Source organism: Thamnophis elegans, chromosome 14 (assembly GCF_009769535.1).
Source record: "Thamnophis elegans isolate rThaEle1 chromosome 14, rThaEle1.pri, whole genome shotgun sequence".
Classification (NCBI taxonomy): Eukaryota; Metazoa; Chordata; class Lepidosauria; order Squamata; family Colubridae; genus Thamnophis; species Thamnophis elegans.
In genome coordinates this window covers 4,452,161-4,477,334 of record NC_045554.1, presented here as the reverse complement: position 1 = coordinate 4,477,334, position 25,174 = coordinate 4,452,161, and the positions used below count along the sequence as shown (strand labels likewise).

Here is a 25,174-nt window from a genome sequence, read left to right as displayed (position 1 = left end):
ACGCAAACCAAAGATGCCTTTTAAAAAACAAGTTGACATCCTATTCTTATGCATGCCAGTGCTGTGTGTGAGGTAATTTAAAGTGGTTCTGACAAGTGTCGTCGGCATCTTCATATTCGGTCACATGGGTGGCAAGCCACTCCCATCCGGTCACATGGGTGGCAAGCCACTCCCACAAAGGAGGCCACACCCACAGAGTAGGTTCGAACAATTTTTGAAACTCACCACTGCATGGTTTCTAACCTCAATGGTTGGTTAAAGCCAAACAAACCATATTATCAACCTCGCATCATGGTAAGCCATAAGGAGGTTGGTTTGAGTGTGGCTTAGTGTGAAGGGGAGTTTGCAAACTATACTCCATGGTTTAACCTCTCACACAATCCAACAAGAGAGAAGTAAATGAAAGCAATGTGATGCATAGGTATTTTCCTCTGGATCTTTCCACTCATTATTTGCTCTGGAATACATTCTTCTCTTTTCTCCAGTTTGCCAGTGCAGCTAAAACCTTAATGGAGATTATCTTTTAGTATTGCAATTCGTAAAGCGGTGAAAAACTTTGGATTCGGTTCCAGGAAAGTGCTTTAAATTCTGCAGGATCGAGAACAAAGCTTCTGCCCGCAACCATTCAAAGCACCACAATCTTTTTTTTTTACTTGCTTGCTTAAGAGATGGAAAATGAGGGCTTCAACTGACATACCGGATTGCTTGAACTCGTTGGGTACAATACAGCGGACAAAATGGGGAGAGGTGCTGTGCAAAGTGGCCATCAGCTTGTTGAGTTGCTCCTGAAACACACAGAGGAAGGAAGGAAGGAAGGAAGGAAGGAAGGAAGGAAGGAAGGGGAGGAGAAGGAAGGAAGGAAAAGGAGGGAGGAGGAGAAGGAAGGAAGGAGAAAAGGAAGAGGGAGGAGGAAGGAAGGATTAAAGGAAGAGGAGGAGGAGAAGAAAGGAAGGAAAGGGAGGAGAAGAGGAAGGAAGAAGTAAAGGAAGAGTAGGAGGGAGGAGGGGAAGGAAGGGGAGGAGAAGGAAGGAAGGAAAAGGAGGGAGGAGGAGAAGGAAGGAAGGAGAAAAGGAAGAGGGTGGAGGAAGGAAGGAGTAAAGGAAGAGGAGGAGCAGAAGAAAGGAAGGAAAGGAAGAAGAGGAAGGAAGGAGAAAAGGAAGAGGAGGGAGGAAGAAGTAAAGGAAGAGGAGGAGGGAGGAGGGGAAGGAAGGAAGGAAGGGGAGGAGAAGGAAGGAAGGAAAAGGAGGGAGGACGAGAAGAAGGACAGAAGGAGAAAAGGAAGAGGGAGGAGGAAAGAAGGAGAAAAGGAAGAGGACGAGCAGAAGAAAGGAAGGAAAGGGAGGAGAAGAGGAAGGAAGGAGAAAAGGAAGAGGAGGAGGGAGGAAGAAGTAAAGGAAGAGGAGGAGGGGAAGGAAGGAAGGAAGGAAGGGAGGGAGTTAGGAAGACTTGTTAACCAATATCTGTAGGACTTACTGGGAAACATTTATAACATCTACAATGGTGCAACCTGAAGGAAGCATTAAGGAGGTGCAGAACGCTCCTCGTGAGATAGGATGTCCTTCAGAAACAGGACGTGTCACTTACCCTGTAGAAGTTGGAGACGGTCATAAAGGAGGACCCTCTTTTCTGCTTCTTGGACCCCGAAGCTGAGGACGGCAATGAAAAGCAGAGTGATTCAACAGGAACACACAGAGAACAGCCCCCCCTGCGGAAATGGGACAACTGGCCCTGGTTGATTCACCATGGCCAACTTGCTGCAGGACAACACAACATCAGACAAATCAATGAGGGATCATTCAAGAGAGGGACAAGCTCACCCCAGCCTGGAGGACATCTAACTGGAGAAGGTTCAAAAACGAAAGCTTGTCCCTCTTTGAAATGACCCTGCATTGAATTGTCCTATGGCGAGTGAAGTGTTAATACCACTTTATAAGGCCTTGGTAAGGCCACGTTTGGAATCCTGCATCCAGTTTTGGTCTCCACCATGTAAAAAAAGATGTTAAGACTCTGGAAAGAGTGCAGAGAAGAGCAACAAAGAGGATTAGGGGACTGGAGGCTAAAACATAAAGAACAGTTGCAGGAATTATATCTAGTTTAATGAAAAGAAGGGCCAGGGGAGACATGATTGCAGTCTTCCAATATCTCAGGGGCTGCCCCAAAGAAGAGGGAGTCAAGCTATTCTCCAAAGCACCTGAGGGCAGGACAAGAAGCAATGGGTGGAAACTAATCAAGGAGAAAAGAAACTTAGAACTAAGGAGAAATTTTCTGAAAGTGAGAACAATTAATCAGTGGAACAGCTTTCCTCCAGAAGTTATGAACGCTCCAACACTGGAAGTTTTAAAGAAGATGTTGGATAACCATTTGTCTGAAGTGGTGTAGGGTTTCCTGCCTAAGCAGAGGGTTGGACTAGAAGACCTCCAAGGTCTCTTCCAACACTATTCTGTTCTGAATTGGCCGGGGCAAGTTATCTTCAATCTGCCAATCTGTTCAGTGATTTGCCAACCGGTAGATTCCTGTTTATTTCCAAATCTCCCCTCTGCACATCTGCCCAATTCATTTCCTCGCCATTCTCACTTTTTCCATTCCTTTCGACCCACGTCAAGACACTTTGATCAAGTGTATTCCTATCTCACTCCCAAATGTACAGTATATACACATTTTTGTTTGTGGATTTCCACTCAAACCGTTTTCTCTTCTATAATGGCTTCCTGTACATTACTCTTATTAATTATCTATTTCCACGCACAAATAAATATTTTTGATGATATTCACCACCAGGAGGCACCCCGTGACTGATATCCTCCTTTCATGTGTAAACAGCCAGATGTTATTTCTATGGGATTCAAGAAGGAATTGAACTCACAAAATTGCACTCTGGGTCCTGGATGGCTCCTAAAAGTGATGTACTGTACGATTGATTGATTCATTGATTGATTGATTAAATGTATATGCCGCTTATCTCATTACTCAAAGCAACGTAGATGATGTACTATTCTACAGCAGTCTACAACATTGTCTACTTGAACATTGGTGGACTTCAACTCCCACAATTCCTCAGCCAGCCTCCAATCATGGCAACTTGTGGACTTCAACTCCCACAATTCCTCAGCCAGCCTCCAATCATGGCAACTTGTGGACTTCAACTCCCACAATTCCTCAGCCAACAATTCTGGGAATTGAAACCCACAAGTCTTCAAGTTGACAAGGTTGGAGAACCCTGCTCTACTCTACAGGATGACCAGATCGCAACGCAGGCAGCAAAAATCTACACACCTGCACCTTCTTCTTCTTTGAAAAGAATGCAGAGTAAAGGCATGGCAGACTTCTGGAACAAGCCCACCACCGTTTCATTCAGGGGGTCCTTGTTTTTCTCCAGCCAACCAGTGATGTTGTAGCCCACCTGGATTGAAAAAAAGGAAGAAGGATAAGGCATGAAGGAACCAACGAGGCAGTATCTCATCATCCTACGCTAATGGCAGAAGATAATAGAATAGAATAACAAGAGTTGGAAGGGACCTTGGAGGTCTTCTAGTCCAACCCCCTGCTTAGGCAGGAAACCCTAAACCACTTCAGACAAATGGTTGTCCAATCTCTTCCAGAGTTGAAACACTCACAACTTCTGGAGGCAAGTTGTTCTACTGATTAATTCTTCTAACTGTCAGGAAATTCCTCCTTAGTTCTAAGTTGCTTCTCTCCTTGATTAGTTTCCACCCATTGCTTCTTCTTCTACCCTCAGGTGCTTTGGAAAATAGCTTGACTCTCTTCTTTGGGGCAACCCTTGAGATATTGGAAGGCTGCTATCATGTCTCCCCTAGTCCTTCTTTTCATTAAAGTAGACACACCCAGTTCCTGCAACTGTTCTTCATATGTTTTAGCCTCCAGTCCCCTAATTCTCTTTGTTGCTCTTCTCTGCACTCTTTCCAGAGTCTCCACATCTTTTCTACATTGTGGCGACCAAAACTGGATGCAGGATTCCAAGTGTGGCCTTACCAAGGCATGATAAAGTGGTATTAACACTTCAAGGGATCTTGTAAACATGGAAGGGTTCAACCCAAGAAAATCCATTTGCCTTTTGGAAAAGCACCTTTGAGACCACCGTGACCTGGGTGATGGAAAATCTCTGTGGACATCTCCCTATTTTCCCGTTTCCAAGTAGATTCCCCAAGGAGCAAACTCCCTCCATACCAGAGCCTGTTATCCTTCTATTCTTCCTCTTGCTCTTATACTCACCGTGCCAGCATAGTGAACCAGCTCGAAGTGGGCTTCTGCCCCTTTGCCCTTCCCCCCCTTTGGCTTCAGGAAGTTAGGGGACTTGCCCAGATGGTTATCATACAGGGCAGCCTTGAACGTGGCATCGGTCGCCTTGGGAAACACACACTGCTCTTCAAGGATGGAGAAGATGCCCATGGGCTGTTGGGTGGAAGAAGAAAGGAGGATCAATTCATCCGTTGGCATTGATTTAAGGCAGGGATATCAAACTCGATTTCACTGGGGGCTGCACCAAGGTTGCGTTTGAACTCAGGGGTGGGCGTGGCCAGCTCAACATCACTCGTGTCAGGGCACCTGCAATCTGCCAGCAAAAACAGGCTCCCGAGCTCCGTTTTCGGCTGCAATGGCCTCCTGCAAGCCTCTGCCAATGAAAACGGAGCTCGGGAGGAGCATGGCTGGCTCTCCCAAGCTCTGTTTTTGCTGGCAGAGGCACTGCAGGGGAGTCCTTGGCTGTTTCCAGGGCGGCCCTGCAGGCCAGATCTAAGCACCGATCCCTGATTTAAGGGATCGGTTTTTCACAGTCTAAGAAGTTTGGGAGGGTTTGCAATAAAAGTTCACATACGATCTCTGATCATTCTTGACCAGAAAAAAATATTCCAAAGACGGGATGGGATAGATGGATGGATGGATATTGATATTGATAGAGAAATAGATAATAGAGATATAGATAGATAGATAGATAGATAGATAGATAGATAGATAGATAGATAGATATTGATAAATAGATAATATCGAGATAGATAGATAATATAGAGATAGATAGATACATATTGATAGAGAAATAGATTATAGAGATAGTAGATAGATAGATAGATGATAGATAGATAGATAGATAGATATTGATAAATAGATAATAGATAGAAGATAGATAGATAGATAGATAGATATTGATAGAGAAATAGATAATATAGAGATAGAGATAGAGATAGATATTGATAGAGAAATTGATCATAGTGATAGAGATAGATATTGATAGAGAAATTGATCATAGAGATATAGATATTGATAGAGAAATTGATAATAGATAGAGATAGATAGATAGAGAGATATTGATCATGATAATTATCAATTTACCTATTGATATTGATAATAGATACAGAACACAGAGAGATAGATAGATAGATAGATAGATAGATAGATAGATAGATAGATATTGATAGAGAAATAGATAATATAGAGATAGATAGATATTGATAGAGAAATTGTTAATAGAGATAGATAGATAGAGAGATATTGATCATGATAATTATCAATTTACCTATTGATATTGATAATCAATAGGTAAATGGATAGATACAGAACACAGAGATATAGATAGATAGATAGATAGATAGACAGACAGACAGATAGATATTGATAGAGAAATAGATTATAAATAGCAATAGCAATATAGCAGTAGACTTATATACCGCTTCATAGGCCTTTCAGGCCTCTCTAAGCGGTTTACAGAGAGTCAGCATATTGCCCCCAACAATCTGGGTCCTCATTTTACCCACCTCGGAAGGATGGAAGGCTGAGTCAACCCTGAGCCGGTGAGATTTGAACCGCTGACCTGCTGATCTAGCAGTAGCCTGCAGTGCTGCATTTAACCACTGCGCCACCTTGGCTCTTAGGATAGATAGATAGATAGATATAGATATAGATATAGATAGATAGATAGATAGATAGATAGATAGATAGATAGATAGATAGATAGACAGACAGACAGATATTGATAGAGAAATAGATTATAAAGATGATAGATAGATAGATAGATAGATAGATAGATAGATAGATAGATAGATAGATAGCAATAGGAGAGACAATGATAGATGAAGAAAAAATAAAAGAGGGGAGGAGGGAGGGAAGAAAGGAAAGGAAAAAAGAAAGAAAAAGAAAGAAGGAAAGGAAGGAAGGAAGGAAGGAAAGAAAGAAAGAAAGAAAGAAAGAAAGAAAGAAAGAAAGAAAGAAAGAAAGAAAGAAAGAAAGAAAGAAAGAAAGAAAGAAGGAAAGAAAATGCTTAGACCTCATATTACCCGAGGTCAGGATGAAAAACAACAACAACTATGGCAAGAAAGGGCTTAAAGCCACCTTCAACCGATCTGGAGAACCCCAGGTTTCTTCGCGGTGTGTGTGTGTGTGTGTGTGTGTGGTGTTACCTTTTCCAGGAGCTCAATGCAAGCCTGGAGATCGAGACCAAAGTCGATGAAGACCCAGTCGATCCCTTCTCGCTTGTATTCCTCCTGCTCCAGCACAAACATGTGGTGGTTGAAAAACTGTTGCAGCTTTTCATTGGTGAAGTTGATGCACAGCTGTTCAAAGCTGTTGAACTGCGGGAGAGGAGAAGGCGACAGGTTGCTCACAAACCAGGGGTGGGATTCACATCATTTAACCACCAGTTCTCTGCCTTAATAACCAGCTGGGTAGGCGTGGCTCGGTGGTCACGTGACTGGGTGGGTGTGGCCAACTCAACGTCACTTACCAGCTAACCCCCCCCCAGCCCTCCCCGGTTCAGGAAAAGGGTCTGCAGGGCTATTTTTTGGCACCAGATGAGAAGGTATTTGGAAGAGATGTTAAATGAAAGGATGGAGTGGAGGCCAGAATTATTTTTTATTAGGGATCCCAAAAGAAAACACATGGCAAAGGTGGGACTATATTTAATGCTGCGCATTTTAACAAGACTGGTTTCTGCGCAAAACTGGAAAAAATAAGAGAGATTTCCCCGGCACAAGAAATAATAAATAATAATATTGACGTGCGCAGAGATGGACAGACTGACTCTAGAACTCAAAGACAAGCGGGAGACGGAATATCACCAAATCTGGGACAAATGGTACCGATCGGTGGTGGGATTCAAATAATTTAACAACCAATTCTCTGCCCTAATGAGCAGCTGGGTAGGCGGGGCTCGGGGGTCATGTGACTGGGTGGGCATGGCCAACTCAACGTCACTCAGGTTGATGGGCGCTTTGCCCTAGCGGTGACAATGTCATAAGGGTTAACTGGAGAGGCAGTTTCTGTAAGCAGGGCAATAAAGATGAGGCTAGAAACAACACCAGAATGTTTCCTTCCTGCCTTCCTTACAGGATTAGGTACACCCACGTTACACCTATCCTCCGCGAGCTGCACTGGCTACCTATTAGTCTCCGAATCCGCTTCAAGGTGCTGGTCGCTACCTATAAAGCCCTACATGGCATTGGACCTGGGTACCTGAGAGACCGCCTCCTGCCGATTACCTCCCTTAGACCGATTAGATCGCACAGGTTGGGTCTCCTCCGGATTCCATCTGCCAGCCAATGTCGGCTGGCGACTCCCCGGGGGAGAGCCTTCTCTGTTGCAGCTCCGGCCCTCTGGAATGAGCTCCCTGTTGAGATCCGGATCCTTACTACCCTCCCGGCCTTCCGCAAAGCCACCAAGTCCTGGCTGTTCCAGCAGGCTGTGGGGAGCTGAGAAGCATCTACCTCCACGGAAATTGTGAATGTTGGTTTTGTTTTTAATATGTTGTCTTTGTCTTGTTCCCCCCTTTCCCTTGTCTTTTGTAAGCCGCCCGGAGTCCTCCGGGAGTGGGCGGCATACAAGACAAATAAATAATAATAATAATAATAATAATAATAATAATAATAATAATTAGCCCTGTAAAATGGGGAAAAACAAAAGATTTCTTCCAACAACCGGTTCCCCCAACTGCTTCGAAAGTTAATCGGTTCAGAATGGGAAGGACACTGATGTCTTTCATGCTACATGCCAGGGGCTTTATGGGTGTGTGTGTGTGTGCCCCCAACTCCGAATCTTTTGTAATAAAAATCATTCACGGCTTCTTGGTACCTCGAAGATCTCAAAGCCAGCGATGTCCAGGACCCCGATGAAGAACTGCCTCTGCATCTTGGTGTCCAGGGTTTTGTTGATCCTGACCACCAGCCACTTAAACATCTTGTCGTAGACCGCTTTGCCCAGGGCGCCCACGGAGTTGTGGCACTGGTCCAGGTTTTGCCCCTTCTGCACAAACTCGTTGCCCACTTTGACCCGGGGCCTGGTAATCCCCTTCTGAAGATCCCCAGAGTTCAGACCCATGAGGTGGGCGACTTTGTCAGCCACTGCCGAAAGATCAAAATGGAGACGTCATTTATGGAGGAGTGCAGATAAATGAACCAGTGATTGATTGATTTGATTTTGATTGATTTTATTACATTTATATGCCGCCCTTTTCCCCAAGGGGACTCGGGGCGGCTCACAATTCAAATCAGGGGAGGGGGGTACAGACAAGAAATAAAAAAGACGGAACATAACAATACATAATTTAAAAAACACACAGCAGTCATACCATTCAAGGCGGGGGGCAACAGCTCTTTAGCCCCAGGCCTGTCGGAACAGCCAGGTTTTAAGGGCTTTGCGGAAGGCCTGGAGGGTGGTGAGGGTTCGAATCTCCACTGGGAGCTCGTTCCAGAGGGTCGGAGCAGCCACAGAGAAGGCTCTCCTCCGGGTAGTCGCCAGTCGGCATTGGCCGGCGGATGGAATTCGGAGGAGGCCTAATCTGTGGGATCTAATCGGTCTATTGGAGGTAATTGGCAGCAGGCGGTCTCTCAAGTGGAACAGCTTGACACCAGAAATCATGAGCGCTCCATCGCTGGAGCTTTTTAAGAAGAGTCTAGACAGCCACTTATCTATAGGTTCTCCTGCTTGAGCAGGGGGCTGGACTAGAAGACCTCCGAGGTCCCTTCCAGCTCATTCATTCTAATTCTAATTCAATAGACCAACTCTGTTATTCTACAATTCTGTAACCCAAGGTGACATTTAATGGGGACCTTAAGACATCTCTTGCTTTCATACAGGTAGTCCTCGACTTACAACCACCATTGTGCCCACAACTTCTGTTGCTAAGCGAGACAGTTGTGAGTTTTTGGCCTGTCTTACAACCAATCTTGTTGCAGTGGTTAAACAAGTAGCAGAATTGTGAAGTGAATCTGGCTTCCCCGTTGACTGTGCTCGTCAGAAGGAGACAAGAGGGAAACGTGTGACCTTGGGAACTCTGCAACTGTCATAAATAGGGACCTTCTGGATGTTGATCGTATGGCTGTGGGGATGCTGTAGTCATAAGTGTGGGGAAAGCTCCCAAGTGACTTTTTCCAGCGCCGTCGTAACTTGGAATGGTCACTGAACAAATAGTTGTAAGTTAAGGTCAATCCAACCGGTCAGTCCTAGAGGAGGTCAACCCTGGCTGCTCTTTAGAAGGCCAGATCCTGAAGAGGAAACTCAAAGACTTTGGCCACCTAAAGAGAAGGAGGAAGGATTCCCTGGAGAAGAGCCTCATGCTGGGAACGATGGAGGGCAAAAGAAGAAGGACTGCAAGGCCATCCAACCGGTCAGTCCTAGAGGAGATCAACCCTGGCTGCTCTTTAGAAGGCCGGATCCTGAAGAGGAAACTCAAAGACTTTGGCCACCTAAAGAGAAGGAAGAAGGACTCCCTGGAGAAGAGCCTCATGCTGGGAACGATGGAGGGCAAAAGAAGAAGGACTGCAAGGCCATCCAACCAGTCAGTCCTGGAGGAGATCAACCCTGGCTGCTCTTGAGAAGGCCAGATCCTGAAGAGGAAACTCAAAGACTTTGGCCACCTAATGAGAAGGAAGAAGGACTCCCTGGAGAAGAGCCTCATGCTGGGAACGATGGAGGGCAAAAGCAGAAAGGGACAGCAGAGAAGGAGGTGGCTGGATGGAGTCACTGAAGCAGTCGGCGTGAGCTTCAATGGACTCCAGAGGATGGTAGAGGACAGGAAGGCCTGGAGGAACATGGTCCATGGGGTCATGATGGGTCAGACACGACTTCGCAACTAACAACAATACCAACAGTAAGGGACAAAGAGAGGACATTTACATAATACTAGAATAACAGAGTTGGAAGGGACCTTGGAGGTCTTCTAGTCTAACCCGGGTGCACTTGGCTTTGTGTAAACGGAGCGAGGGACGAAGAGAAGACCTTTACAGAATAATAGAATTATTGGGTCAGACAGGACTTCGCAACTAACAATAATACCAACAACAAGGACCCTCTGCCTTGGTCCCCACTGCATTACCCTCGGCGGTGTCCACTTCTGCCTGTTCCTCCCTCGGCTTCTGCTTGAACTTCATGTTGCCGAAGTGCATAATGCCCCCCGTGAGTTTGTACACACTGTTCTTCTCCTCTCCGGTGAAGCCCAGGACGTCAAAGGCCACCTTGGCAAAGAAGGAAGCATGACACAGAGGAGGAACCAAAGCGGGTGACAGGGTTTTAAGCTCAGCACGCAGCGCCGTTTTGAGCAGCGTCACCCATTGCCAAGGTGTCCCCCATACCACCTTTGCACACGTACATCTGTCAGGAGCAATTCTTCCCCATCATCCATATTGTCCACTACAGTGACCCCTTGACTTGTCCACTGGTATTCCTTGGGATCCGGGACACACAGCAAGCTCTCTAGGGTGACAAAAGGCATGTTAGAAGGGGGCATTGTTGGGATGCAAACAATTGTTGGAAATGGCCGTGAAGGGAAAATACAGAATTTTTATAGAAACATCTCCCTCTCTCTCTCCTCTGTTTTTCTCTCCCTTTTCTGTTTCTATCTCTCTCTCTCTCTCTCTTTCCCTCTGTTTTTCTCTCCCTTTTCTGTTTCTCTCTCTCTCTTTCTGTCTCTCTCTCTCCCTCTGTTTTTCTCTCCCTTTTCTGTTTCTATCTCTCTCTCTCTCTTTCCCACTGGGTGTCTGTTTCTCTCTCATTCTGTGTTTCTCTCCCCCCTCTGTTTCTCTCTCTCTCTTTCTGTCTCTCTCTCTCCCTCTGTTTTTCTCTCCCTTTTCTGTTTCTATCTCTCTCTCTCTTTCCCACTGGGTGTCTGTTTCTCTCTCATTCTGTGTTTCTCTCCCCCCTCTGTTTCTCTCTCTCTCTTTCTCTCCCTGTTTGTGTGTGTGCGTTTTTCTCTCTTTCTGTGTTTTCTCTCTGTGTTTCTCTCTCTCTCTCTCTCTCTCTCTCTGTGTGTCTGTGTGTCTGTCTGTCTGTCTGTCTCTGTCTCTGTCTCTTTCACACAAACACACAAACACAGAAATGGAAAATGCCCTACCAACAAGTTCAGGCTTCTTATTGGACAAGAGTTGGTAGAAGATGTGATAGCCTCTTTCAGCAGGTTGTTGAGAGATGACTCTGGACTTCTCCAGCAGGTCTAGAACATGAACAAAGAAAAGAGATAGATACGGTAGATAGTTAGATATAGATAGACAGACAGACAGACAGATAGACAGACAGATAGATAGAGAGATACTGTAGATAGATAGATAGATAGATAGATAGATAGATGGATGGATGGATGGATGGATGGATGGATGGATGGATGGATGGATGGATAGATAGATGGAAAGATGGATGGATAATAGGTAGATAAAGATAGATAGATGATAGAGAAAGAGATGATTAGATCGATAGCGAGAGAGATGATAGATAGATAGATAGATAGAGAGAGAGAGAGAGAGAGAGAGAGATGATAGATAGATATAGATAGATGATAGATAGATAGATAGATAGATAGATAGATGGATGGATGGATGGATGGATGGATGGATGGATGGATGGATAGATAGATGGAAAGATGGATGGATAATAGGTAGATAAAGATAGATAGATGATAGAGAAAGAGATGATTAGATCGATAGCGAGAGAGATGATAGATAGATAGATAGAGAGAGAGAGAGAGAGATGATAGGTAGATATAGATAGATGATAGATAGATAGATAGATAGATAGATAGATAGATAGATAGATAGATAGATAGAGAGATGATAGATAGATATAGATAGATGATAGATAGATAGATAGATAGATAGATAGATAGATAGATAGATAGATAGAGATAGATGATAGATGGATAGATAATAGGTAGATAAAGATAGATAGATTTAGTATTTAATATTTAGTATTTATTAATGCTTATAGGCCGCCCTTTTCCCTGAGGGGACTCAGGGCGGCTTACATAAAATAAGGGGGGGGGTATACAGACAATAGACACAACAATACATAGAAGTAAAAATAGAACACAACATTCATTCATCATTCGGGTGGGGACAGTTATCTTTGTCCCCAGGCCTGACGGGATAGCCAGGTCTTAAGGGCTGTGCGGAAGGTCTGGACGGTGGTGAGGGTACGAATCTCCACGGGGAGATTGTTCCAAAGGGTCGGAGCTACTACTGAAAAGGCTCTCCTCCGTGTAGTTGCCAGTCGGCACTGACTGGCAGATGGAACTCGGAGGAGGCCTAATCTATGTGATCTAATTGGTCGCAGGGAGGTAATTGGCAGGAGGCGGTCTCTCAAGTACGCAGACCCACTACCATGAAGGGCTTTATGAGTGATAAGTAGCACCTTGAAGCGCACCCGGAGATCAACAGGTAGCCAGCGCAGCTCGCGGAGGATAGGTGTTATGTGGGTGAACTGAGGTGCACCCACAATCACTCGCGCGGCTGCGTTCTGGACTAGCTGAAGTCGCCGGATGCTCTTCAAGGGCAGCCCCATGTAGAGCACATTGCAGTATTCCAGCCTAGAGGTCACAAGGGCCCGAGTGACTGTTGTGAGGGCCTCCCGGTTCAGGTAGGGTCGCAACTGGCGCACCAGGCGAACCTGGGCAAATGCCCCCCTGGTCACAGCCGTCAGATGGTGGTCGAAAGTCAGCTGTGGGTCCAGGAGGACTCCCAAGTTGCGAACCCTCTCTGAGGGGTATAAAGTTTGACCCCCCAGCCTGAGCGATGGAACACTGATCGAATTATTGGGAGGAACGCACAACAGCCACTCGGTCTTCTCCGGGTTGAGTACAAGCTTGTTAGCCCTCATCCAGTCCATAACGGCCTCAAGACCTCGGTTCATCACGTCCACCGCTTCATTGAGTTGGCACGGGGCGGACAGATACAATTGAGTATCATCCGCGTATTGATGGTATCTTATCCCGTGCCTCCGAATGATCTCACCCAGCGGTTTCATGTAGATGTTAAATAGTAGGGGGGATAAGACCGAACCCTGCGGCACCCCATATGTTAGGGGCCTAGGGGTCAATCTCTGCCCCCCCACTAACACCGACTGCGACCTGTCCGAGAGGTAGGAGGAGAACCACCGTAACACAGTGCCTCCCACCCCCACCTCCCGCAGTCGTCGCAGAAGGATACCATGGTCGATGGTATCGAAAGCCGCCGAGAGGTCGAGGAGAACCAGGATGGAGGCATGGCCTCCATCTCTGGCTCTCCAAAGATCATCGGTCAATGCAACCAAAGCGGTTTCTGTGCTGTAATCGGGTCTGAAGCCTGACTGGAAGGGGTCGAGATAGCTTGCTTCCTCCAAGGACCGCTGAAGCTGGAAGGCCACCACCTTCTCAACAACCTTCCCAACAAATGGGAGTTTGGAGACTGGACGGTAGTTGTTAAGGACAGCTGGATCCAAAGATGGCTTCTTCAGGAGGGGTCTCACCACCGCCGCTTTAAGTGCGGCGGGGAAGTGCCCCTCCCGAAGAGAGGCAGTAACAACCGCCTGGATCCAGCCTCGTGTCACCTCACTGCTGTTAGCAACCAGCCATGAGGGACACGGGTCCAGTACACAGGTGGAGGCACTCACAGCTCTCATAGCCTTGTCCACATCCCCAGGGGCAACATCCTGAAACTCAACCCAGGGGTGGTCTACCAATTCATCCTCTTGTGCCTCGGCTGGAACTGCAGGGATGGAGTCCAAATCCGACCGAAACCGAGCAATTTTGTCCGCTAAGAATTGGGCATAATCCTCAGCTCTACCCTGCAAGGGTTCCCCCGTATCTCTCCTATTTAGGAGGGAACGGGTTATCCTAAACAGGGCAGCTGGGCGTGACTCGGCGGACGCAACCAAGGTGGCAATGTGAGATCTTTTTGCTGCCCTAAGTGCCCTGATGTACTCCTTGGTGCTGGTTGTTAGGATTGCTCGGTTCGATTCGGATTTATCGGACCTCCATAGGTGCTCTAGGCATCTCCTCCGGCGCTTCATCTCCCGGAGCTCCTCGGTGAACCAAGGAGGCCTCCGGGATCCGCCGCCTCGGAGGGGCCGTAGTGGCGCAATCTGGTCAAGGGTCTCCGATGCTGCCGAGTGCCAGGCAGCAACCAGAGTCTCCACCGGACTGTGGGCGAGAGTATCAGGAATAACCCCAAGCTCCGTCTGGAACCTCAGAGGCTCCATAAGTCGCCTGGGGCGGAACCACCTGGTCGGTTCCTCCTCCCTACAGTGGGGGTTTGGTCTCCGAAAGTCGAGCCTCAGTAGGCAGTGGTCTGACCACGACAGGGGTATGATCTCATTACCCCTCAGACCAAGATCACAAGTCCACTGCTCCGAGAGAAATACGAGGTCGAGCATGTGACCCGCTGAATGGGTTGGGCCCCGAATTACCTGGGTCAAGCCCATGGCCGTCATGGAAGCCATGAACTCCTGCGCCCCATCAGAGTGTTCACCGAGCGAAGGCAAATTGAAGTCCCCCAAGACCATAAGTCTAGGGAACTCAATTGCCAGCTCGGCTACCGACTCGAGGAGCGAGGGGAGGGCTGCTGCAACGCTGTTGGGAGGCAGGTACGTTAACAGCAGACCCACTTGACCCTTGAGGTCCAACTTTACCAGCAGAGACTCACACCCGACAAGCTCCGGAGCAGGGATCCTACGAGGTGCTAACGACTCCCGGATAACGATAGCCACACCCCCACCCCTTCTCTGGGCTCTCGGCTGGTGCAGCACCTGAAATCCTTCTGGGCACATCTCTACGAGGGGGACTCCTCCCTCCGGGCCCAGCCAGGTTTCAGTAATACATGCCAGGTCTGATGATAGAGAGAGATGATTAGATCGATAGCGAGAGAGATGATAGATAGATAGATAGATAGATAGATAGATAGATAGATAGATAGAGAGAGAGAGAGAGAGAGATAGAAGATAGATAGATAGATAGATAGATAGATAGAGAAAGATAGATAGATAGATAGATAGATAGATAGATAGATAGATAGATAGATAGATAGATAGATAGAGATATAGATATAGATGGATAGATGGAAAGATGGATAATAGGTAGATAAAGATAGATAGATGATAGAGAGAGAAAGATAGATGATTAGATCGATAGCGAGAGAGATGATAGATAGATAGATAGATAGATAGATAGATAGATAGATGGATGGATGGATGGATGGATGGATGGATGGATGGATGGATGGATGGATGGATTAAATTATTAATACATGCCAGGTAAAATGGAGACAGGAGTTGAGAATGGGGAATTGTCATTAGAGAAATTAGAAACTTACAGCTCTCAATATCGGCTCCAGCCAGTTTCCCTGTACTGCCAAAATGAATTCGTATGAATTTACCCTGGATAAGAAAAAAAAAAAAAAAGCACTGTGAAGCATTATATAAGTCTAAGTGCTATGGCTCTCATCTGACCCTTATCTTGGCAGTGGCTCTACTCCTCGTCTGTTAAAACCATTTCCAAATGGCGCGACAACGTCATCATTGGCATGATAGGGAGAAGGGAGAAAACTCCATTTGGGAATCCGATACTTACAAAGCGAGACGAATTGTTGTTCCTGGTGGTTTTGGCATTCCCAAAAGCTTCAAGGACAGGGTTGGCCTGGATGATTTGATCCTCCAGAGAGCCCTGCCCCAAAACAAAGACCATCATCATCCTCACTCTACCAAGGAACATTTTGGAAGGCTTAAGGATGTTGTGCTGTTTTTCAGGGCCACTTTAAGAGACCAGAATTCTATTTACCTTTCCATCGGCAGAGGCTTTGCCAGTACTTCCGATGTTGGCAAAATATTGGATGACTTTCTTCGTGTTCTCAGTTTTTCCCGCTCCGGATTCTCCACTAGAGGTAAAGGAAGATTATATCAGTTATCCTCAACTTATGGCCACGATTTCTGCTACGTAAGGTATTTGTTAAGTGAGCTTTGCCTTGTTACGACTTTTGCCACGATGGTTAATGGAATTACCCCAACAATTCAGCCCAAAACGTAAGTTACTAAGCAAGACATTTATTAAGTGAATTTCCGCACCCCACACCCCATTTTACGACTTTCCTGGCCACAGTCATTAAGTGAATCCCTGCATTGTTAAGTTAGTCACACAGGGATTCCGGGAATCTGCCTTCCCCATTCAGAAAGGTTTCAAAGATGGAGCATTTACTCCTTAAATAAAATTGCAGTATCCCTTTCGTACTAGCTCAGAAAAAAACCATCTTCTGGAAACATTTCCTGATGCCTACAATAAGCTTTCTCATAAGTGTCTGTTGCCAGGAAATCAATTTCAAGCTGAACTTTTTTTTATTATTAATTTGGTCGCTTATTCATATGATACGCTTTCATTTTTCCTTGTACGGTGTGTGGAGCATTAAAAACCAAGCCATTTTTATTAATATTTTAGTAGGGAATATATAGGGGGTGGGTGGGAGAGAAATAGGGCCACTTACGTGATCAGCATAGACTGGTTTTCACGATCTATTGGAGGAAGAGAGAAAGAGAACATTGGATAATCTGTTTTTTTTCTCTCTCTCTAAATCCCATGGAATTGATCAATAGCCAGTTATCCAAATAAACACTTGGGAAGCCTTAGGAATGGACCCTTGTTTGATTATAAAGACTTCCAGTGTTGGGGCATTCACAACTTCTGGAGACGGCTTCCCTCCAGAAGTTGTGAATGCCCCAACACTGGAAGTCTTTAAGAAGATGTTGGACAGCCATTTGTCTGAAACGGAATAGGGTTTCCTGCCTAGGCAGGGGGTTGGACTAGAAGACCTCCAAGGTCCCTTCCAACTCTGCTATTGTATTGTCCTGTATAAAATTCAGACATGGCTTTGTGTAAATGGAGCAAGGGACAAAGAGAGGACATTTACATACTAATAGAATAACAGAGTTGGAAGGGACCTTGGAGGTCTTCTAGTCTAACCCTGGTGCACTTGGCTTTGTGTAAACGGAATGAGGGACGAAGAGAGGACCTTTACAGAATAATAGAATTGATTGGAAGGGACCTTGGAGGTCTTCTAGTCCAACCTAGAAGCAGGAGACTTTTTGCTATGTCAGACAAATGTCCAATCTTCTCCTAAAAATCTCCAGTGTTGGAGCATTCACAACTTCTGGAGGCAAGCTGTTCCACTGATTAATTGTTCTCACTGTCAGGAAATTTCTCCTTAGTTCTAAATTGCTTCTCTCCTTGATTAGTTTCCACCCATTGCTTCTTGTCCTGCCCTCTGGTGCTTTGGAGAATAGCTTGACTTCCTCTTCTTTGGGGCAGCCCATCAAATCTTGGGAGACTGCTATCGTGTCTCTCCTAGTCCTTCATCAGTGGTGTATTAACCATTAAGCAGACTAAGCCCTTGCTCAGGGCACCAGGAGGCACCATAGAGTTGAGAAAGAAAGAAAAAAAAAACAATGGAGATTTGTACAGTATTTTCCTGTAGGAAGTTAAAACCCATCCCGGTCTCCTAGGAAAATGAAATATCCTGGGAAATATTGAAAAGGCAGGATATTACATTTCCCTGGGTCAGAAATGGAGAAAAGTGTGCTTAGGTAGGAAACAGACTCACTCTTAATAGCCCCCACCTTTGTCAATGGGGCATTAAAAGGCCTGGGCCAGTCTATTCTACATAGCAAAGATCTCCCCCTCCAGCTCCAGGGTGATGGGATTAAGGTGGGATAGTATTAGCCCTTTACCCATCTCACCACCGGGCACCTGGGAAGAAGCAATGCTCAACCAAACCTGGACTCAAGACAGCCTAGAGAGTTGCCCCTGCATGGCCCCATGGGAGCCTGGCAACCAATCAGAATAGAGGATCAAGATCAAAGGCCAGAGAGGGCATAAAATCAGGGACTTTCAGCATCTCTGCCTCTTTTTTCTTCTTCACCCAACATCTGGAAGCATGGGATCCCCCCTTTCCAGTTCAGGAGCTCAAGCCGTGTGATACTGTCCACCATTAAACCATCTTTCCAAGCAGCCTCCATGTTTCCAGGGTCTTTTCCCCCACTTGGAGCTGAACCCAGAAGGACGTTTCTTCCAAGAGGACAAAAGAGCGGGGAGGGGGGGAACCAAGGGTTGTCAGTGCTTAGGGCACCAGTGAGCCTTAATCCGCCACTGGTCCTTCTTTTCATTAAGCCGGACATGCCCAATTCCTGCAACCATTAAAGGAGCTTTTGAGGATCTCCTCTGCACTCACCCATAAGCATATCATGGTAGGCGTTGTCAGAGATGGAGAAGAGGTGAGGAGGCACCTCCGTGCGCTTCCTGCCCTTGTACATCTGGGCCACGCGTGCCCCATAGATGGGCAGCCACTTGTAAGGGTTGATGGTGACGCAGAAGAGGCCAGAATATGTCTTGGAGGAGAACAAGTCAAGATCAGCTTCCAATCACATTTTTAAAAATATATTTTTAATTTTCAAAACAAACACAACACATAAAATCTTCTTTACATACTGTAGAAAGTGTATCAGTTGGTTACAAAAGGCTTCCATGCATCTCTTCCACAGTCATCAAGCATAATTCATCTTAACTCAGATATTTATACCTGTTACTGTCATCATACCTCCATTTTCATTTGACTATAGTTGTTTAAACGTCCTTCATCATAAAATATACCAATTTAATACATAACCACATCCTGGCATTTCATTTACTATTTCTAAAATCCTCCAATGACACTAAATCCTTATATCCTATTCTAGCTAAACATCCATAATATTTAATAACAAAGTTTTCTATCCTTCTTTCCAAATCATTGTTTGCAATTTACATCTCATTTCGTTATATTGTACCCGTACATATATATATACATTATCATTATCGCTCCTTTGACTATATCCTGCATCATATCATTTTTCCCCCTAGTATTCAAGACTTAACTGAATCTAACTTAATTCTCATTATTATACAATTGTATCACAGTGGCCAGTTGTTTCGCCGGATTTGGCATTGGTTACTAGTCGGGCCCCACCCAGGGGCCTAGGACGTCGTAACGTATTTTCGTAATATGTGTGCAGATCCGAGCAGTGCGGCTTTTTGCATTTGACTGATGGTGATTTTGTCAATTTTTAACTGTTTTAAATGTAATTCCAGTGCTTTTGGAATAGCACCCAGTGTGCCAATTACCACTGGAATTACCACTGCTGGTTTGTGCCATATTCGTTGAATTTCAATTTTTAAGTCCTGATATTTTGCGATTTTTTCATGTTCCTTCTCGGCGACCCTGCTATCACCTGGTATTGCGATATCTATGATAGTAGACTTATTTTTCTCAACCAGTGTGATGTCTGGTGTATTATGCGCCAGTATTTTGTCGGTTTGTATACGGAAATCCCACAAGATCTTGACCATCTGATTTTCGGTGACTTTTTCAGGCTGATGTTCCCACCAGTTTGTTGCTGTTTTAATATTATAATTTTTGCACAAATTCCAATGGATCATTTGTGCTACTGAATTGCGCCGCAATTTATAATCAGTCTGCGTGATTTTTTTACAGCAGTTGTAATTATTATTATTATTATTGTACAATTGTATCACAGCGGCCAGTTGTTTCGCCGGATTTGGCATTGGTTACTAGTCGGGCCCCACCCAGGGGCCTAGGATGTTATTGTTGTTGTTGTTGTTATTATTATTAACCTTTATATTATTGTTGTTGTTGTTGTTGTTGTTGTTATTAACCTTTATATATAATCCAAAAGGGTTTCTAATCTTCCTTTCATGGCTTCCAATCACATTTTAACATGGTCCGGTTTAAACAGCTCTGAGTGTCATCCGTAACTCTAGTATTAGCAATAGCAATAGCTCTTTGACTTATATACCGCTTCGTAGTGCTTTTACAGCCCTCTCTAAGCGGTTTACAGAGTCAGCCTCTTGCCCTCAACAATCCGGGTCCTCCTTTTACTCATCTCAGAGGGACAGAAGGCTGAGTCAACCTTGAGCCTGGTGAGATTTGAACTACCAAACTACAAGCAGCCAGCAGGCAGCAGAAGCAGCCTGCAGTACTGCCCTCTGTCCACTGTGCCACCGCGGCTCTGGATATATTCTCATTGTGCCCAGAGAGAGAAATAACAGCCTCTACCCAGGATCGAACTGACAGCCTCTTGATTGTGAGGCAAGGGTTCTGCCTCTAGGCCAACGCACCACTCGGGGGGAAAAATGAACAAGGATGTCTCCCAAATATCTGCCTCCCGCAGGGATGAAAGATGGTTCTAACCATCTCCGGGGTGGGGTGGAGTGTTCTCCAATCCATTCAAATGCTTCTACGTATCTACCCACTTACATAGATCCTCATCATAATGTAACGCTGCCGGAGGTTATCCAGGACGCTGGCTTCATTCAAGAAGGTCATGTTGGCCATATCGCTGATCTGGTAGAACTTTGGTGGGTTCATCTGCTGGACATCGTCCTTCTTCATGGTGACTGTCTATGGGAGGGGAGGGTAAAAGACAGCGGTGAGCCTCCCAGGGTAATTTCTGGGGGTCAGATAGCCCTTAAATGAAATAGATTCACCAAGGTGGAAACTCATGTAGAGCACAAGTTCCTTTCTCTCTCCTGAGGATAAGAAATGGTGCACCAGTTGCGACCCTACCTGAACCGGGAGGCTCTCACAACAGTCACTCGTGCCCTTGTGACCCCTAGGCTGGAATACTGCAACGTGCTCTACATGGGGCTGCCCTTGAAGAGCATCCGGCGACTTCAGCTAGTCCAGAATGCGGCCACGCGAGCGATTGTGGGTGCTCCTCGGTTCGCCCACATAACACCTATCCTCCGCGAGCTGCGCTGGCTACCTGTTGATCTCCGGGTGCGCTTCAAGGTGCTACTTACCACCCATAAAGCCCTTAATGGTAGTGGATCTGGGTACTTGAGAGACCGCCTGCTGCCAATTACCTCCTCACGACCGATTAGATCACACAGATTAGGCCTCCTCCGAGTTCCATCTGCCAGCCAGTGCTGACTGGCAACTACGCGGAGGAGAGCCTTTTCAGTAGTAGCTCCGACCCTTTGGAACGACCTCCCCGTGGAGATTCGTACCCTCACCACCCTCCAGACCTTCCGCACAGCCCTTAAGATCTGGCTATCCCGCCAGGCCTGGGGTTAAAGATTAGGATCCGTCCCCACCCGAATGATGAATGAATGTTGCTCCTATTTTTTAATTATGTACTGTCTGTATATGTCATTACGTGTATAGCAATAGCAATAGCAGTAGACTTATATACCGCTTCATAGGGCTTTCAGCCCTCTCTAAGCGGTTTACAGAGAGTCAGCATATTGCCCCCAACAATCTGGGTCCTCATTTTACCCACCTCGGAAGGATGGAAGGCTGAGTCAACCCTGAGCCGGTGAGATTTGAACCGCTGAACTGCTGATCTAGCAGTAGCCTGCAGTGCTGCATTTAACCACTGCGCCACCTCGGCTCTTACGTATCCCCTCCCTATAGGTTGTAAGCTGCCCTGAGTCCCCTCAGGGAAAAGGGCGGCCTATAAATAAAAGCAATCTAATCTAATCTAATAAATAAAGGTAAAGCTTCCCCTCGCACATATGCGCTAGTCGTTCCAGACACTAGGGGGTGGTGCTCATCTCTGTTTCAAAGTCGAAGAGCCAGCGCTGTCCGAAGACGTCTCCGTGGTCATGTGGCCGGCATGACTCAACGCCAAAAGCTCACGGAATGCTGTGACCTTCCCACCAAATGTGGTCTCTATTTTTCTACCTGCATTTTTTTTTAACGTGCTTTCGAACCGCTAGCTTGGCAGAAGCGGGGACAAGCAACGGGAGCTCACTTCGTTACGCGGCGCTAGGGATTCGAACCACCAAACTGCCGACCTTTCTGATCAACAAGCTTAGTGTTATAGCCACTGAGCCACCATGTCCCTTGAAGATAAGAAACGGTGGGTTTCAATTACAAGGGAGTTGATTCTGGTGCGACACCCAAATACCAAAGATTGTTCAAGAGTGGAACAATCTATAGCAATAGCAATAGCAATAGCAGTTAGACTTATATACCGCTTCATAGGGCTTTCAGCCCTCTCTAAGCGGTTTACAGAGTCAGCACATTGCCCCCAACAACAATCCGGGTCCTCATTTCACCCACCTCGGAAGGATGGAAGGCTGAGTCAACCTTGAGCCGGTGAGATTTGAACTGCTGAACCACAGCTAGCAGTCAGCTGAAGTAGCCTGCAGTGCTGCACTCTAACCACTGTGCCACCTTTCATCTACCTTGAAAGATGGTGACCTTCACCCTCAACAGATCCTGGAAGTCCATCTGTCAAGGATGCTGTAATCGTGGATTCATGCACTGGGTGAGAGGTTAGATTAGATATCTCCAAGATCCTTCTAACTATTTATCTGTATTCTACTGTGATGGAAACCTCAGCCAGTCATTCCATGCAACATTCAAAATAGGTTCCATCTCATCTTCCCTGCCCCCTTGATTTGAGCAACACTGCCAGGTCCTAACTTAAGAGACGCCCAAGTGGACTTTCCCCTTTCTATCAACTCACCTGATTGGTCACAGTCTTCACCGTGATTTGAGTATCAGTTTCCGACTGGATCTCCCCAGCTATGAAGCCTTCCTTCTCGTCCTTCACCCAACAGGACTTCTTGATGTCGTACGGTTTGCTGATGGCTTCAATCTTCTCCTTCTCGGTGGGAGCCAAGAAGGGCAAGGGGTCAACATCATCCCCACATTCTCCTTTGTATCCACCAGGCATGTCGGCTTGGATTCAGGCGCAGGATGGATCCAGAAAGAAAGAGAAGATTGAGGGAAGAGCGCAATCCACAAAGTTCCTGGAAGAGAATGGGAAACTGTCTTAAGATATCCATCTATCCATGTATCCAGCAGCCAATCATCTAGCTATCTTTTGTCTGTCTGTCTGTCTGTCTGTCTGTCTATCTATCTATCTATCTATCATATAGCTATCATCTATCTATCTATCTATCATATAGCTATCAATTATCTATCTGTCTGTCTGTCTGTCTATCTATCTATCTATCTATCTATCTATCTATCTATCTATCTATCTATCTATCATCTAGCTATCAATTATCCATCTCTCTCTCTCTCTCTCTCTCTCTCTCTCTCTCTCTCTCATCTATCATCATCATCATCATCATCATCATCATCATCATCATCATCATCTATCTCTACTCGCAACAGAATCCCTTATGCCATCAGGCTCGAAATTTTGGGCTTGGAGAACCTAGAACTAAGCCACCTACGGTCTGACCTGAGCATAGTGCACAAAATTGTGTGCTACAACATCTTATCTATCAATGACTTCTTCAGCTTCCACCTCAATAATACTCGGGCAAACAATAGATACAAACTCAAGGTAAACCGCTCCAAACTCGATTGCAGGAAATACGACTTCAGCCACAGAGGGGTCAACGCCTGGAATGCTCTACCTGACTCCGTTGTTACATCCTCAAACCCCCCACAGCTTCAACCTCAAACTGTCTAGCGTGGACCTCACCCCATTCCTAAGAGGTCTGTAAAGGGGTCGTGCATAAGTGCACCAGCGTGCCTTCCGTCCCTCTCCTACTCTCCCCATTTATTTCTACCCATTTCCTGTGTTCTTATTCATGTTGTCCTTATTCCTGCCATCTTGCACCTGAGTGGCAAACTAAATGAATAAAAATGAAATAAAAATCTATCCATCCATCCACCCATCGCCTGCTCCGCCGCTTAGCCTTCCTGCCCTGTCCCCATGCCAAAGTTCCAACCAGGAGTACCTCCTGAAGAACTGAGACGGAGAGATGCGTTTCGTTGATGACTGGCTGGTTTCTTTTATACCATCCACTGTGTCTTGAGCGATCCCTTTCTCCTAGTAAGTGCCAAGGACTTTATCAACCAAAAGCTCATTGGATCAGGGGTTTTTTTTCCCCCTGGAGAGATCGAATAATGCAACAACTTCTCGGGAGCCTCTCCTTCCTCTCCACCTCCTTCTAGGGCATCTTGCAAAGTTCTCTTTGCCACTCAAGGGACTGAAGAAGTCTGAAATAGACTTTCGTGCCTTGCAGATATTTCTACTCAAGGCACAGCCCTTCGGTTGTTACTTCAACGTGAAGCGTGCTTCCAGAGGTGGACGTTTACTACCGGTTCTCCCCTCTTCCCCCACACGCTCTCTTCGCGAGTGTGTGCGCACCTTCTACGCAGAGGTGTGGCCGCCTGTGCATGCCCTTTGCTTGTGCGTGCGGCTTGTACGCACACGTACGGCTTCGAAAATAGCAATAGCAATAGCAGTTAGACTTATATACCGCTTCATAGGGCTTTCAGCCCTCTCTAAGCGGTTTACAGAGTCAGCATATATCGCCCCCACAGTCTGGGTCCTCATTTCACCCACCTCGGAAGGATGGAAGGCTGAGTCAACCTTGAGCCGGTGAGATTAGAACCGCTGAACTGCAGATAACAGTCAGCTGAAGTGGCCTGCAGTACTGGATCCTAACCACTGCGCCACCTCGGCTCTCCAATGTGGCTCAATGGGACGGCATAGAGCCAGGCGGGGTGGGCAGCCCCTGGCTGAATACGACCTCTGCACACTTCCCATTCAAGCAGGCCACCCAATTCTCCAATTCGGCCTTACGTGGTGGAATCCAGGAATAGCTTTCATGTCAAATGTATGAGCTGTGCTTTTTGTTTTATTTTGGTCAAACTCAGCTGGGATCCTCTGACTTTCTTATAAGGCAACAAGAAAAGAAAAAAGAAATCAATGATTCAACATCATTTGTTGGTATCTTGATCATGGCTAAAGCCTTAGGCAGATCTACTCTGAAATATCTCCGTAAAATCAAAGGCTGGACCACTGTAGGTTGAATGTAAAAAAGATGCAGAGCCTCTAGAAAGAGTGCAGAGAAGAGCAACAATGATGATTAGGAGACTGGAGGCTGAAACATATGAAGAACGGTTGCAGGAACTGGGTGTGT

The 25,174-nt window shown here is 46.1% G+C and overlaps 1 protein-coding gene across 1 annotated transcript in view; it reads right to left on the bottom strand.

Moving 5' to 3' along the window:
* Positions 1-23,027, bottom strand: part of LOC116517664 (myosin-16) — a 59,285-nt gene extending 36,258 nt beyond the window's left edge. Inside the window, exons 1-16 of the mRNA XM_032230769.1 lie at positions 22,753-23,027; positions 20,535-20,678; positions 18,453-18,609; positions 16,713-16,740; positions 16,016-16,112; positions 15,809-15,901; positions 15,552-15,615; positions 11,330-11,428; positions 10,589-10,692; positions 10,316-10,454; positions 8,074-8,342; positions 6,408-6,578; positions 4,231-4,410; positions 3,274-3,400; positions 1,585-1,646; positions 698-785 (exon numbers count right to left, since the gene is read on the bottom strand). Coding sequence (XP_032086660.1) covers positions 698-785; positions 1,585-1,646; positions 3,274-3,400; positions 4,231-4,410; positions 6,408-6,578; positions 8,074-8,342; positions 10,316-10,454; positions 10,589-10,692; positions 11,330-11,428; positions 15,552-15,615; positions 15,809-15,901; positions 16,016-16,112; positions 16,713-16,740; positions 18,453-18,609; positions 20,535-20,678; positions 22,753-22,962 — 2,032 coding nt within the window. The 5' untranslated portion in view covers positions 22,963-23,027. The remainder of the gene's footprint in view (positions 1-697; positions 786-1,584; positions 1,647-3,273; positions 3,401-4,230; positions 4,411-6,407; positions 6,579-8,073; positions 8,343-10,315; positions 10,455-10,588; positions 10,693-11,329; positions 11,429-15,551; positions 15,616-15,808; positions 15,902-16,015; positions 16,113-16,712; positions 16,741-18,452; positions 18,610-20,534; positions 20,679-22,752) is intronic.
* Between the last annotated feature and the right edge of the window lie 2,147 nt (positions 23,028-25,174).